Consider the following 12,435-nt stretch of genomic DNA (forward strand, 5'->3'; position numbering starts at 1 on the left):
GTGGACAGTTTGATTTCACAGAAGTGTGATTGACTTGGAGTTACATTGTGTTGTTTAAGTGTTCCCTTTATTTTTTGGAGCAGTGTAAATATTTAGTGCTATTTCTTGAACTGCATTGTTGGTTAAGGGCTTGTAAGTAAGCATTTCACGGTAAGGTATACACCTGTTGTATGTGGCTCATGTGACAAATAAAATAGTTTTTTTGATAGAAATAACACCATTCTCCAAATCCAAAGTAGATGCTTTTCCCGCTTGGAACCGGTAGGTTCGCTAGACCTTCATGGTTTCCTCGCACATAAAGGTGGTGGAATTAGCCTAAATCAAGGTCAGAATATGGCGTATCTGTACACACCGCCACACCTTAAAGGTCTGAATTGGGCCCATAGTGTCATTTTGTTGCATTAAAGCTCAGGCTCTAATCAATGTCCACAAACAATTCCAGTTCTGAAAAGGTTGAAGTGTTAAGACAATTCTGAATAAAAAAATGTTTAAATGAACAAAAACTGATTGAAATAATTATAGTCTAGTTACAGACCAGTGTAAAACATTACACTGTTTCAAAGCACCTCCCAGTGGGAAAAAATGTATTCATATGTTCTCAGAGGAGTGTTCATGTGCCTCTGAGGTTAGCTGTGCTGCTTTTTACTTCTCATCATTCCAGTGTCTAAAATTGTCAAAATGTGGACTCCAGATTCATCCATCCAAGATTCACCCATTTCAAAAAGTTATACTACTACTTCTAATATCCAGCATTGGTTATGGGTGAATGACTGTTGAAAACAGTAAAATATGCTGAAGCAAATATTTGAACTGCTACAAACTAAGCCCCAAGAATAGAACACAGGTGATGTATAAAACAGCATTATTTTTATATAAATACAAAAATAATTACTTTACACATTACTGTTTTTATACGGAATTAGCGACACGTCTGGAGGACACTCATAACTACAACGTGGAGCTGGAGGGGCTTTGACAAAGGCACTGAACAGTAACCCATGTGGATAACACGCTCACACTAGAACTAACATCAGCAAATACATTTAAAATCAGCTAGATCGCTGTTGCTTATTGGACTCAGCCTACACCCAAGGCACTGGGGTTTTACTACACCTGTGGAGGCCCATCCTACACTTAGCTAATGCTGTGTCCTCAATCACCTGTTGAGCAGAGCTCGGAGGCGAAAAACCAAATGTGAACACACCCAGTGAGAAAGCATACTAACTGTCATAAGCATGGCATCAGGACTGAACTCAATTTGGAAGAGTGGATATAAAACGTATATGCATGCAGTGGTAAACAATGGCTACAGTTTTTTTTTTAAATGTGTCGTTCTTTGCTTGCGACAGAGCTAAAGCGAAATGTGCACTCTGCTCCAGTTACTGCAAGAACAGTGCCACGCTTTTCTCTCTGGCTTCAAATGTCACACCGTCACTTCTGTTGGACATAATACAGACAGATTTCAATGAGATTCAAGTAGGCCTACAGCTCTTTAACAGTACGAGCAGGTTGGCATCCAAAGTTTCTCAGCACCAGTAGAGGCTGTGACTCAAACCAGAGAGAAATGGGTGCGGAATTTATGAAAAGGGGGGGGGTGGTGTCAACACCAATACACTCCACTCAGTATACATGTAAACATCGGTTCTTACTGGCAAAATGGTTATGCTGTATCCTTCCACCATTACAGGTGTACTATGGGTAGGGCCCAGAGTTTTTCCCAGCCATGTGACCAGACCCAGGAAATACATCAGGCCTCAACTATGGAAGATGGCTCACATACTCAGACAAAATCCTGCTAGACTTTCAGTAGCAGAATATATCAAATGTTTACAATTAAATGCACAGACAATGTATTAAAATTATAAAAAAGTACAGGTATTGAAATATAGAAACCAGCTGAAAGCAAGGTCACATTATAAAGCTGAATTCTACAGCCAAAGCTAGAGAGGTTCAGCACCAACTCTAAACAGCAGAGGTCATTTGGGCTGGTGGGACAAAGCTACTGAAGTGCCCCAACATTGGCTAACCTAACACACGTCTAACAAATACAATCTATTTATAAAATAAAAAAATATTTAAAAAAAAACACTCAACTTGTGCTTTCACCCTGAACAGGAAAGAAAAGCACAGGTATAAAACTTTAAAATATCTAATACAAAAAGTCCAGTAGAGCTTTGGGTCATAACTCTGAGAGATTGCTGTAGCAGAGAGAAAAGAAAATATCAGAAGGTCCAGAGGTGAGGGGTCAATTCTCTTTCAGTTCAATAGTGCAGTGACTTTTATACTGGAAAACAAAACTCCTGCATACCTAACCTGGGATGTAATCATTAGTCCAACAAAATGTTGCAATGGAAAAAGACAGTTTCTATTAGACAAATTCAGGTAGGTACCTATCCGTTTGGTTCCTAGTGAATACACCTCAGTACTCTAAATTCCATGTCTAATTTCAGTTCATGAATAGGCTCATATTCAAATGAGATCGACCCTTGATCGTGAGCCTGATTGATTGATCTCCTGTCACTTATCCTTGTCACAGTGGAAACCATTCCCATTGGTTATTTCGCCGTTGGTTTTGTTGTAGGGGTGGGCCCAGGTTTTGGCCTGAAGTACCTTGGGAAGCCTCTTTCCCTTGGTGTAGGCGTGGTACCAGAAGTTGAGGAAGAGGAGGAGGAAGACCAGGCCATAGAGGCCAATGATGTAGATGAAGATGGGGAACTGGTAGGGACAGTCCTTCATGAAGAAGTACTGCCAGATGTGGGTGGTAACGATCACAAACTGGATCTGAGGACAGACAGAGGAAGGTCAAATATGACTTGTTTTTAACATAATCATATCCTTGTTCATAAAAACGTATGACTTCTGATTCAAATTCAAGTTCAATTCCCACACTAGTGCAGTGCAGTACGTACCAGCTGAATAGTGGTGAGGTACTTCTTCCACCAGAGGTACTTCTGGTAGGCGGGGCCCAGGGCAGACAGGCTGTAGTAGGAGTACATGATGACATGGACCACACAGTTCAACAGGGCATGGAATGTCCCCTGGCCACCTAGAGAACGAGATGAGCAATTAGCAGCTATGATTTTTTTTGTTCTATAGAGCAGTGGTTCCCAAACTTTTTAGTCCCGTACCCCTTCAAAAACATTAAACTTCCAGCTGCGTACCCCCTCTAGCACCAGGGTCAGCGCACTCTTAAATGTTGTTTTTTGCCATCATTGTAAGCCTGCCACACACACACACACACACACACACACACACAATACATTTATTAAACATAAGAATGAGTTTGTCACAACCCGGCTCGTGGGAGGTGACAAAGATCTCTTATAGGACCAGGACACCAACGTGCTAATACAGTCACTGTACCAATTCAAGCACTTGTATACTGTACCTGCAGCGAACCGGACCCCAAACCACCAGGTAAAGGGCATGATAGAGTGATGGTAGACATGGAGGAACGTAATCTGACTGTTCTTCTTCCTCAGAACAAAGAAGATCTGAAAGAAGGGAGAATTCAGCCATTTAACTTAAAGGCCCAGTGCAGTCAGAATTCTGTTTCTTCCTGTGGTTTATATCATATTGTACAACAGCTGATGAAACTAACACTGTAAAAGTGTGAAAAAAATGTGATCAGTGTAATTTCCTAAAAGTTGCTGGTTGAATTTACAATCTACACAGGACCTTCTCAATCAGCAGGTTTGAACGGGCGGGAGTGTCTGCTTTCCATGGTGACATCACCATGCAGTAAATTGGTGAATAAACCAATGAAGAGTGTTCCAAACCGCTTTGCCAATAACTGCTATTTTTCAGTTTCTCTCTCCCCACTCAGACCACTTACAGACAGTCCTAGTAAAATTATTGCTTGAGAAGTAATTTAGCTAAAAAGCTATTTTTGCTCAAATTAATGGGAACCTATTACAAATCAAATTTTATTAGTCACATGCGCCGAATACAACAGGTGTAGAGCTAACAGTGAAATGCTTACTTACGAGCCCTTAACCAACAATGCAGTTAAAAAAAATACAGATAAGAATAAGAAATAAAAGTAACAAGTAATTAAAGAGCAGCAGTAAAACAACGAGACTATATACAGGGGGGTACCGGTACAGAGTCAATGTGCGGGGGCACCGGTTAGTTGAGGTACTGTGTACATGTAGGTAGAGTTATTAAAGTGACTATGCATAGATGATAACAACAGAGACTAGCAGCATTGTAAAAGAGGGAGAGTGGGGGGGGGGGCAATGCAAATAGTCTGGGTAGCTATTTGATTAGATGTAGAAGCTGTTTAGAAGCCTCTTGGACCTTCGGCTTGGTGCTCCGGTACCGATTGCCATGCGGTAGCAGAGAGAACAGTCTTTGACTAGGGTGGCTGGAGTCTTTGACAATCTTTAGGGCCTTCCTCTGACACCGCCTGGTATAGAGGTCCTGGATGGCAGGAAGCTTGGCCCCAGTGATGTACTGGGCTGTACGCACTGCCCTCTGTAGTGCCTTGCGGTCGGAGGCCGAGCAGTTGCCATACCAGGCAGTGATGCAACCAGTCAGGATTCTCTCGATGGTGCAGCTGTAGAAGCTTTTAAGGATCTGAGGACCCATGCCAAATCTCTTCAGTCTCTTGAGGGGGAATAGGCTTTGTCGTGCCCTCTTAACTACTGTCTTGGTGTGCTTGGACCATGTTAGTTTGTTGGTGATGTGGACAGCAGGGAACTTGAAGCTCTCAACCTGCTCCACTGCAGCCCCGTTGATGAGAATGGGGGCGTGCTGTGTCCTCTTTTTCCTGTAGTCCACAATCATCTTCTTTGTCTTGATCACGTTGAGGGAGAGGTTGTTGTCCTGGCACCACACGGCCAGGTCTCTGACCTCCTCCCTATAGGCTGTCTCGTCGTTGTCGGTGATCAGACCTACCACTGTTGTGTCTTCGGCAAACTTAATGACGGTTTTGGAGTCATGCCTGGCCGTGCAGTCATGAATGAACAGGGACTGAGCACGCACCCCTGAGGGGCCCCTGTGTTGAGGTTCAGCATGGCGGATGTGTTGCTACCTACCCTTACCACCTGTGGGCGGCCTGTGAGGAAGTCCAGTTGCAGAGGGGGGTGTTTAGTGCCAGGGTCCTTAGCTTATTGATGAGCTTTGAGGGCACTATGGTGTTGAACACTGAGCTGTAGTCACTGAATAGCATTCTTACATAGGTGTTCCTTTCGTCCAGGTGGAAAGGGCAATGTGGAGTGCAATAGAGATTGCATCATCTGTGGATCTGTTGGGGCGGTATGCAAATTGGAGTGGGTCTAGGGTTTCTGGGATAATGGTGTTGATGTGAGCCATGACTAGCCTTTCAAAGCACTTCATGGTTACAGATGTGAGTGCTACGGGTCGGTAGTCATTTAGGCAGGTTATCTTAATGTTCTTGGGCACAGGGACTATGGTGGTCTGCTTAAAACATGTTGGTATTACAGACTCGTACAGGGAGAGGTCAAAAATGTCAGTGAAAACACTTGCCAGTTGGTCAGCGCATGCTCGCAGCACACATCCTGGTAATCCATCTGGCCCTGCGGCCTTGTGAATGTTGACCTATTTAAGGTCTTACATCGGCTGCGGACAGCGTGATCACAGTCTTCCGGAACAGCTGGTGCTCTCATGCATGTTTCAGTGTTATTTGCCTCGAAGAGAGCATTTAAGTAGTTCAGCTCATCTGGTAGGCTCGTGTCACTGGGCAGCTCTCGACTGTACTTCCCTTTGTAGTCTAATGGTTTGCAAGCCCTGCCACATCCGACGAGCGTCAGAGCCGGTCTAGTACAATTTGATCTTAGTCCTGTATTGACACTTTGCCTGTTTGATGGTAAGTCAGAGGGCATAGCGAGATTTCTTATAAGCTTCTGGGTTAGAGTACCACTCCTTGAAAGCAGCAGCTCTAGCCTTCAGCTCAGTGTGGGTGTTGCCTGTAATCCATGGCTTCTGGTTGGGGTATGTACATACCGTCACTGTTGGGACAACGTCATCGATGCACTTATTGATGAAGCCAATGACTGATGTGGTGTACTCCTCAATGCCATCAGAGGAATCCCAGAACATATTCCAGTCTGTGCTAGCAAAACAGTCCTGTAGCATAGCATCTGCTTCATCTGACCACTTTTGTATTGATCTAGTCACTGGTGCTTCCTGCTTCAAGTACAGTAAGGTACTTGATTGTTACCCAGAGATGATTTCATATTGATATAAAAACAGCTGCATTGGGCCTTTAACAGAACAAGACAAAGAAAAAAAACAGACAACTGAACAAGCGAGACACAAACAGTCAGAAAGCTGTACTAAAGGGAATCAGCTTACTGTGTCCAACATCTCTATGAACTTTGAGAAGTAGTAGAGCCAACACGTCCCAGCCATCTAAAAGGAGGAGAGCGAGGTTATTTGTAGCAAGACAGGAATAATTATATTTCTTACAGATAAGCAAAACCATTAAATTCAAAATGGTGGTGACCTAACAGGCCTCACCACACGACTAATGACATTATGCAACACAGAAAACTTGGTGTGAGTCACGGCTATGGAATGGCCTGCTCTCAATGATTCTTTGTTCCAACAGTTTGTTAGCATTCTAGAGTCAGTGGAGGAATCCACAGGTGAATGGGTGTTAGAGACAAAGGAACTACCAGTACTAGTAGTTTGAAGATCTCTGCCTGTACTGTAGCAGGTTGCGCCACATTCTACAGCTCTTACCCTCACTGCCTGCGGCGAGTCCGAGTAGTCCACTAGGTCACAGTGGAATGTGTAGCCCGTCCCCCAGCCCGACATCACATACTACAGTAAGAGACAATTCATTAAAACATACTCCTAATCACAACACAGTTGTTGTTGCACTTGCTCTCCTTTAAACAAAGACTAGACGCCAACTGAAATGCATTGTCTCCACATTGAAACTAAAGAATGTAGTGTAAAGTATTACAAATTAGAAATCACGATTGTTGAGTTTGCTGCTAAACAAGATGGTATTGCTTGACGAGGCAGTAACAAACACTAGAGCCTGTCAGAAGTCCATTGAGAAAGAGACCCACCTCATAGCACATGTAGAGGGACAAGGCGACCACGCTGAAGTTGTAGAAAATGAGAACTTCTTTGAGGTGGAAGGCCTTGCGGTTCTCCATGAGTCTGGGCCCCAGCCGGGTGACAAAGTAGATGTACGCCACGATTATTATGGTTTGGGGGAGCGGCGACGACATGAGAAACCAGTCTTCTGTCCTGGGGTCTGGAAAGCAGAGAAAGGTTGAGTGTGATTCAACATAGCATGATGTATTGAGTTATCTAGCCAACCATTCAACTGAGATGCACCAATATGAACAAGTTTAAGGGGTTAGATTTAGAGTCGATTCCCATGGCTTGTAATTACCAGCACCATGTCATCAACCCCAAAAGACCAACCATGGCTAGATGAAGAGTCAATATCTGTCCGTTTCCACCAAGTAACACAATGGAAGAGAATGTTGCATAATGCTTTTATGCGTTATCCTCTGGCTTCCACTGGAATTGCGCATTTACCTTTTTAATACCAAAACTAAAAATCTATGCATCGCTGGACAGCAGTTAGTGATGGATCCTCACCTGCATTCTTCATGAAGTTTTCATACCAGAGTCCGGCCCTGGCCGTTAGATCCCTGAACTCCATGTCTCTCTGAGCTCCTGTAGCCGTCCTGGAGGAGGAAACACACAGGTCAGAGGTTAGAGATCAGTGCTGTGACAGAGGTAAGACAGTGGTTCTTGCTATCGGGGATCCTTGGGACATCCAACTATGACGTCACCCAATTGAAGTAGAAATGTAAAAGAGTGCGGGTTAGCTCAGGGTTATGGTTAGGTTAAGGGTAGGGATGTCCCAAGAATTCCGTATAGCACTAAACGTTCAGGCAGTCCTACAGTAGTTTTCTTGGACGGGATGATCCACATGAAATAACATCCCTTAAATCTCAATCTTACTCTCTTGACTTAAATGGTCATAACATTTACATGATCTAGTCCTAGATCACCCCATTTCCCTCTAATAAATAAGCATGTACCATATTCAAATACTCTGTGACCAAAGTGGATGGGTCATATACAATATACCAGCCCTGAATGAAAGGCTGTATTGTTGAAGTGAAATGAGTCTAATCAGCATCTCTCTCTCTCCTCTTGGTCAGTATCTCATTGGAAGACAAGGGATGGAGTGTTGACAGTACAATGGCCATCAGTCAGTCTTCCTCACCCATAGGGCTCTGGTGCACTAAATAGTGAATGGGGTGCCATTTGGAAATACAGACAGTCAGCATGCAGGGAACAGCAAAGCACTCATTCACTGGAGTGCGTGGCACACGTGCACACAGGGACAGTCATTATAATGAAGACAATATTATAATAATTCAGTTATACAACTAATAGCCCATGTAGTCCTACTCAAAGTCTTCCCATTCAAGATGACCTGCATTCTAAATATCAGTCTACCGTTCCCAAGCCGACATGCCTGCTGCTAAGCGGGAGGGAAAGATTAAGATACACACAGACAGATTAAGGACCAACACTGGATCGGTCAACCAATGATACCCATTAAGAGGGAGGGAGCTAAGGATAAATGGCATTTACAGAGAACAGCTACATGAGGCTATGGTTACTATCCTGACATCTCTCTATTCAATAAAATTACAACCTGAAGACACAGAATGCCAAGCCAGATAACAAAGCTCCATTCTAGAACAATTAGGCCAATACTCAACACAAGTGGATTGCTGACTGACATGTACACCATGTCCATGTCAGATTTCCATTCAAACAGTCTACTGCAAACTAAACCAGCGGATAGCTATGCCGTCATGCAATATATTATAAGCAGGGGGGGGCATTTTATTTAACCCATGAGACACAATGCTCTTTAAGATTCAGCCTAACATGATGTAGGCCTAAGTACTAGTAAAACAAGACAACATTTAGAGCCATGTGAAGCAGTCCCTTTACATTCCTAGAAGGGTGGGGGGAGGAAGACGAGCTGAACCCTTGGTCTCTTTCCCATCACTGGAGACACCAAGAAACCAACTGATTCTAAAAGATCCACACAATGCAAGATCATCCTACATGCCTGAAACTATAAATTCAGTCCATTGGAAGTACTTTACTTAAAAGTATTCCAAAATACAAACAAGTATTGTGCGCAGCGTGTAGCTGAGAAGAGACTTCTCCATCTCAAACCGGCAGTCTACAAAGTCCAACAGAACAGACCGTGTAGAAAGTTCCAGACTACGGGATACACAGTGTTATCTGGCAAAGCCTGCCATGTGACACTTCCAAGATAAGTAAGCTTTAAAAAAGGTGCATTATACAGATATCGCTCTGCCATTTCCTGGTTGCTAAAATTCTGATAGTTTGCCTAAATCAAATCAAATTTTATTGGTCCCATACACCTGGTTAGCAGATGTTAATGCGAGTGTAGCGAAATGCTTGTGCCTCTAGTTCCGACCATGCAGTAATAGCTAACAAGTAATCTAACAATTTCACAACAGCTACCTTATAAACACAAGTGTAAAGGAATGAATAAGAATATGTACATATAAACATACGGATGAGCGATGGCCGAACGGCATAGGCAAGATGCAGTAGATGGTAAAGAGTACAGTATATACATATGAGATGAGTAATGTAGGGTACGTAAACATTATATAAAGGGACATTGTTTAAAATGACTAGTGATACATTTTTTACATCCAATTTTTAATTATTAAAGTGGCTAGAGATTTGAGTCAGTATGTTGACAGCAGCCACTCAATGTTAGTGATGGCTGTTTAACAGTCTGATGGCCTTGAGATAGAAGCTGTTTTTCAGTCTCTTTGATGCACTTGTACTGACCTCGCCTTCTGGATGATAGAGGGGTGAACAGGCAGTGGCTCGGGAGGTTGTTGTCCTTGATGATCTTTTTGGCCTTGCTGTGACATCTGGTGGTGTAGGTGTCACGGAGAGCAGGTAGTTTGTCCCCGGTGATGCGTTGTGCAGAGCTCACTACCCTCTGGAGAGCCTTACGGTTGTGGGTGGAGCAGTTGCCGTACCAGGCGGTGATACAGCCCGACAGGATGCTCTCGATTGTGCATCTGTAAAAGTTTGTGAGGGTTTTTGGTGACAAGCCAAATTTCTTCAGCCTCCTGAGGTTGAAGAGGCACTGTTGCGCCTTCTTCACCACACCGTCTGTGTGGGTGGACCATTTCAGTTTGTCCGTGATGTGTATACCGAGGAACTTAAAACCTTCCACCTTCTCCACTGCTGTCCCGTCAATGTAGATAGGGGGGTGCTCCCTCTGCTGTTTCCTGAAGTCCACGATCATCTCCTTTGTTTTGTTGACGTTGAGTGTGAGGTTGTTTTCCTGACACCACACTCTGAGGGCCCTCACCTCCTCCCTGTAGGCCGTCTCGTCATTGTTGGTAATCAAGCCTACCACTGTAGTGTCGTCTGCAAACTTGATGATTGAGTTGGAGGCGTGCATGGCCACGCAGTCATGGGTGAACAGGGAGTAAAGGAGAGGGCTGAGAACACACTCTTGTGGGGCCCCCAGTGTTGAGGATCAGCGGGGTGGTGATGTTGTTTCCTACCCTCACCACCTGGGGTCAGCCCGGTAAGCAAATTGGAGTGGCTCTAGGGTGTCAGGTAGGGTGGAGGTGATATGATCCTTGACTAGCCTCTCAAAGCACTTCATGATGACGGAAGTGAGTGCTACGGGGCGATAGTCGTTTAGCTCAGTTACCTTAGCTTTCTTGGGAACAGGAACAATGGTGTCCCTCTTGAAGCATGTGGCAACAGCAGACTGGGATAGGGATTGATTGAATATGTCCGTAAACACACCAGCCAGCTGGTCTGCGCATGCTCTGAGCACACGGCTGGGGATGCCGTCTGGGCTGGCAGCCTTGCAAGGGTTAACACGTTGCGGTGAAGGAGAGTCCGCAGGTTTTGGTAGCGGGCCGTGTTGGTGGCACTGTATTGTCCTCAAAGCGAGCGAAGAAGTTGTTTAGTTTGTCTGGGAGCAAGACATCGGTGTCTGCAGCGAGGCTGGTTTTCTTTTTGTAGTCCGTGATTGACTGTAGACCCTGCCACATTCCTCTCGTGTCTGAGCCGTTGAATTGCGACTCTACTTTGTCTCTATACTGATGCTTAGCTTGTTTGATTGCCTTGTGGAGGGAATAGCTACACTGTTTGTATTCGGTCATGTTGCTGGTCACCTTGCCCTGATTAAAACCAGTGGTTCGCGCTTTCAGTTTTGCGAGAATGCTGCCATCAATCCACGGTTTCTGGTTGGGGAAGGTTTTAATAGTCGCTGTTGGTACAACATCACCAATGCACTTGCTAATAAACTCGCTCACCGAATCAGCGTATACATCAATGTTGTTCGACGCTATCCAGAACATATCCCAGTCCACGTGATCGAAGCAATCTTGAAGTGTGGAATCAGATTGGTCGGACCAGCGTTGAACAGACTTGAGCACGGGCGTTTCCCGTTTTAGTTTCTGTCTATACGCTGGGATCAACAAAATGGAGTCGTGGTCAGATTTGCCAAAAGGATGGCGAGGGATGGCTTTGTATGCGTTGCGGAAGTTAGAGTAACAATGATCCAGAATTTTCCCAGCCTGGGTCACGCATTCGATGTGCTGATAAAATTTAGGGAGCCTTGATTTCAGATTAGCCTTGTTAAAATCCCCAGCTACAATAAACGCAGCCTCAGGATATGTGGTTTCCAGTTTACATAGAGTCCTATGAAGTTCTTTCAGGGCCGTCGAGGTGTCTGCTTGGGGTGGATGTACACGACTGATTATAATCGAAGATAATTCTCTTGGTAGATAATGCGGTTGGCATTTAATTGTAAGGAATTCTAGGTCAGGTGAACAAAAGGACTTGAGTTCCTGTATGTTGTTATGATCACACCACGACTCGTTAATCATAAGGCATACACCCCTGCCCTTCTTCTTACCAGAGAGATGTTTGTTTCTGTTGGCGCGATGCGTGAAGAAACCAGGTGGCTGTACTGACTCTGATAACGTATCCCGAGTGAGCCATGTTTCCGTGAAACAGAGAATGTTACAATCTGTGATGTCTCTCTGGAAGGCAACCCTTGCTCGGATTTCGTCTACCTTGTTGTTAAGAGACTGGGCGTTGGCTAGTAGTATACTCGGGAGCGGTGGGCGATGTGCCCGTCTACGGAGCCTGACCAGAAGACCGCTCTGTCTGCGGCGACATTGTTTTGGGTCGCCTGCTAGGATCCAATCCATTGTCCTGGTCGTATTAAGTCGTATTCCTGGTCGTAATGTTGGTAAGTTGACGTTGCTCTTATATCCAATAGTTCCTCCCGGCTGTATGTAATGAGACTTAAGATTTCCTGGGGTAACAGTGTAAGAAATAATACATTAAAAAAAAATCAAAAAATACTGCATAGTTTCCTAAGAACGCGAA

General features: G+C 44.4%; 1 protein-coding gene across 4 annotated transcripts in view; it reads right to left on the reverse strand.

Moving 5' to 3' along the window:
* Positions 1-845: 845 nt before the first annotated feature.
* The window catches only part of LOC106585161 (elongation of very long chain fatty acids protein 7), a 40,887-nt gene continuing 29,297 nt past the window's right edge, over positions 846-12,435 (reverse strand). For all 4 annotated transcript variants that reach the window (XM_014171065.2, XM_014171063.2, XM_014171064.2 and 1 more), the window contains 7 exons: positions 7,588-7,676; positions 7,044-7,234; positions 6,709-6,789; positions 6,319-6,375; positions 3,389-3,494; positions 2,910-3,046; positions 846-2,781 (listed from right to left, as the gene is read on the reverse strand). In XM_014171065.2, the coding sequence (XP_014026540.2) occupies positions 2,518-2,781; positions 2,910-3,046; positions 3,389-3,494; positions 6,319-6,375; positions 6,709-6,789; positions 7,044-7,234; positions 7,588-7,676 (925 nt within the window). In that variant the 3' untranslated portion in view covers positions 846-2,517. The remainder of the gene's footprint in view (positions 2,782-2,909; positions 3,047-3,388; positions 3,495-6,318; positions 6,376-6,708; positions 6,790-7,043; positions 7,235-7,587; positions 7,677-12,435) is intronic.

Source organism: Salmo salar, chromosome ssa24, assembly GCF_905237065.1.
Source record: "Salmo salar chromosome ssa24, Ssal_v3.1, whole genome shotgun sequence".
In the NCBI taxonomy this organism is placed as follows: domain Eukaryota; kingdom Metazoa; phylum Chordata; class Actinopteri; order Salmoniformes; family Salmonidae; genus Salmo; species Salmo salar.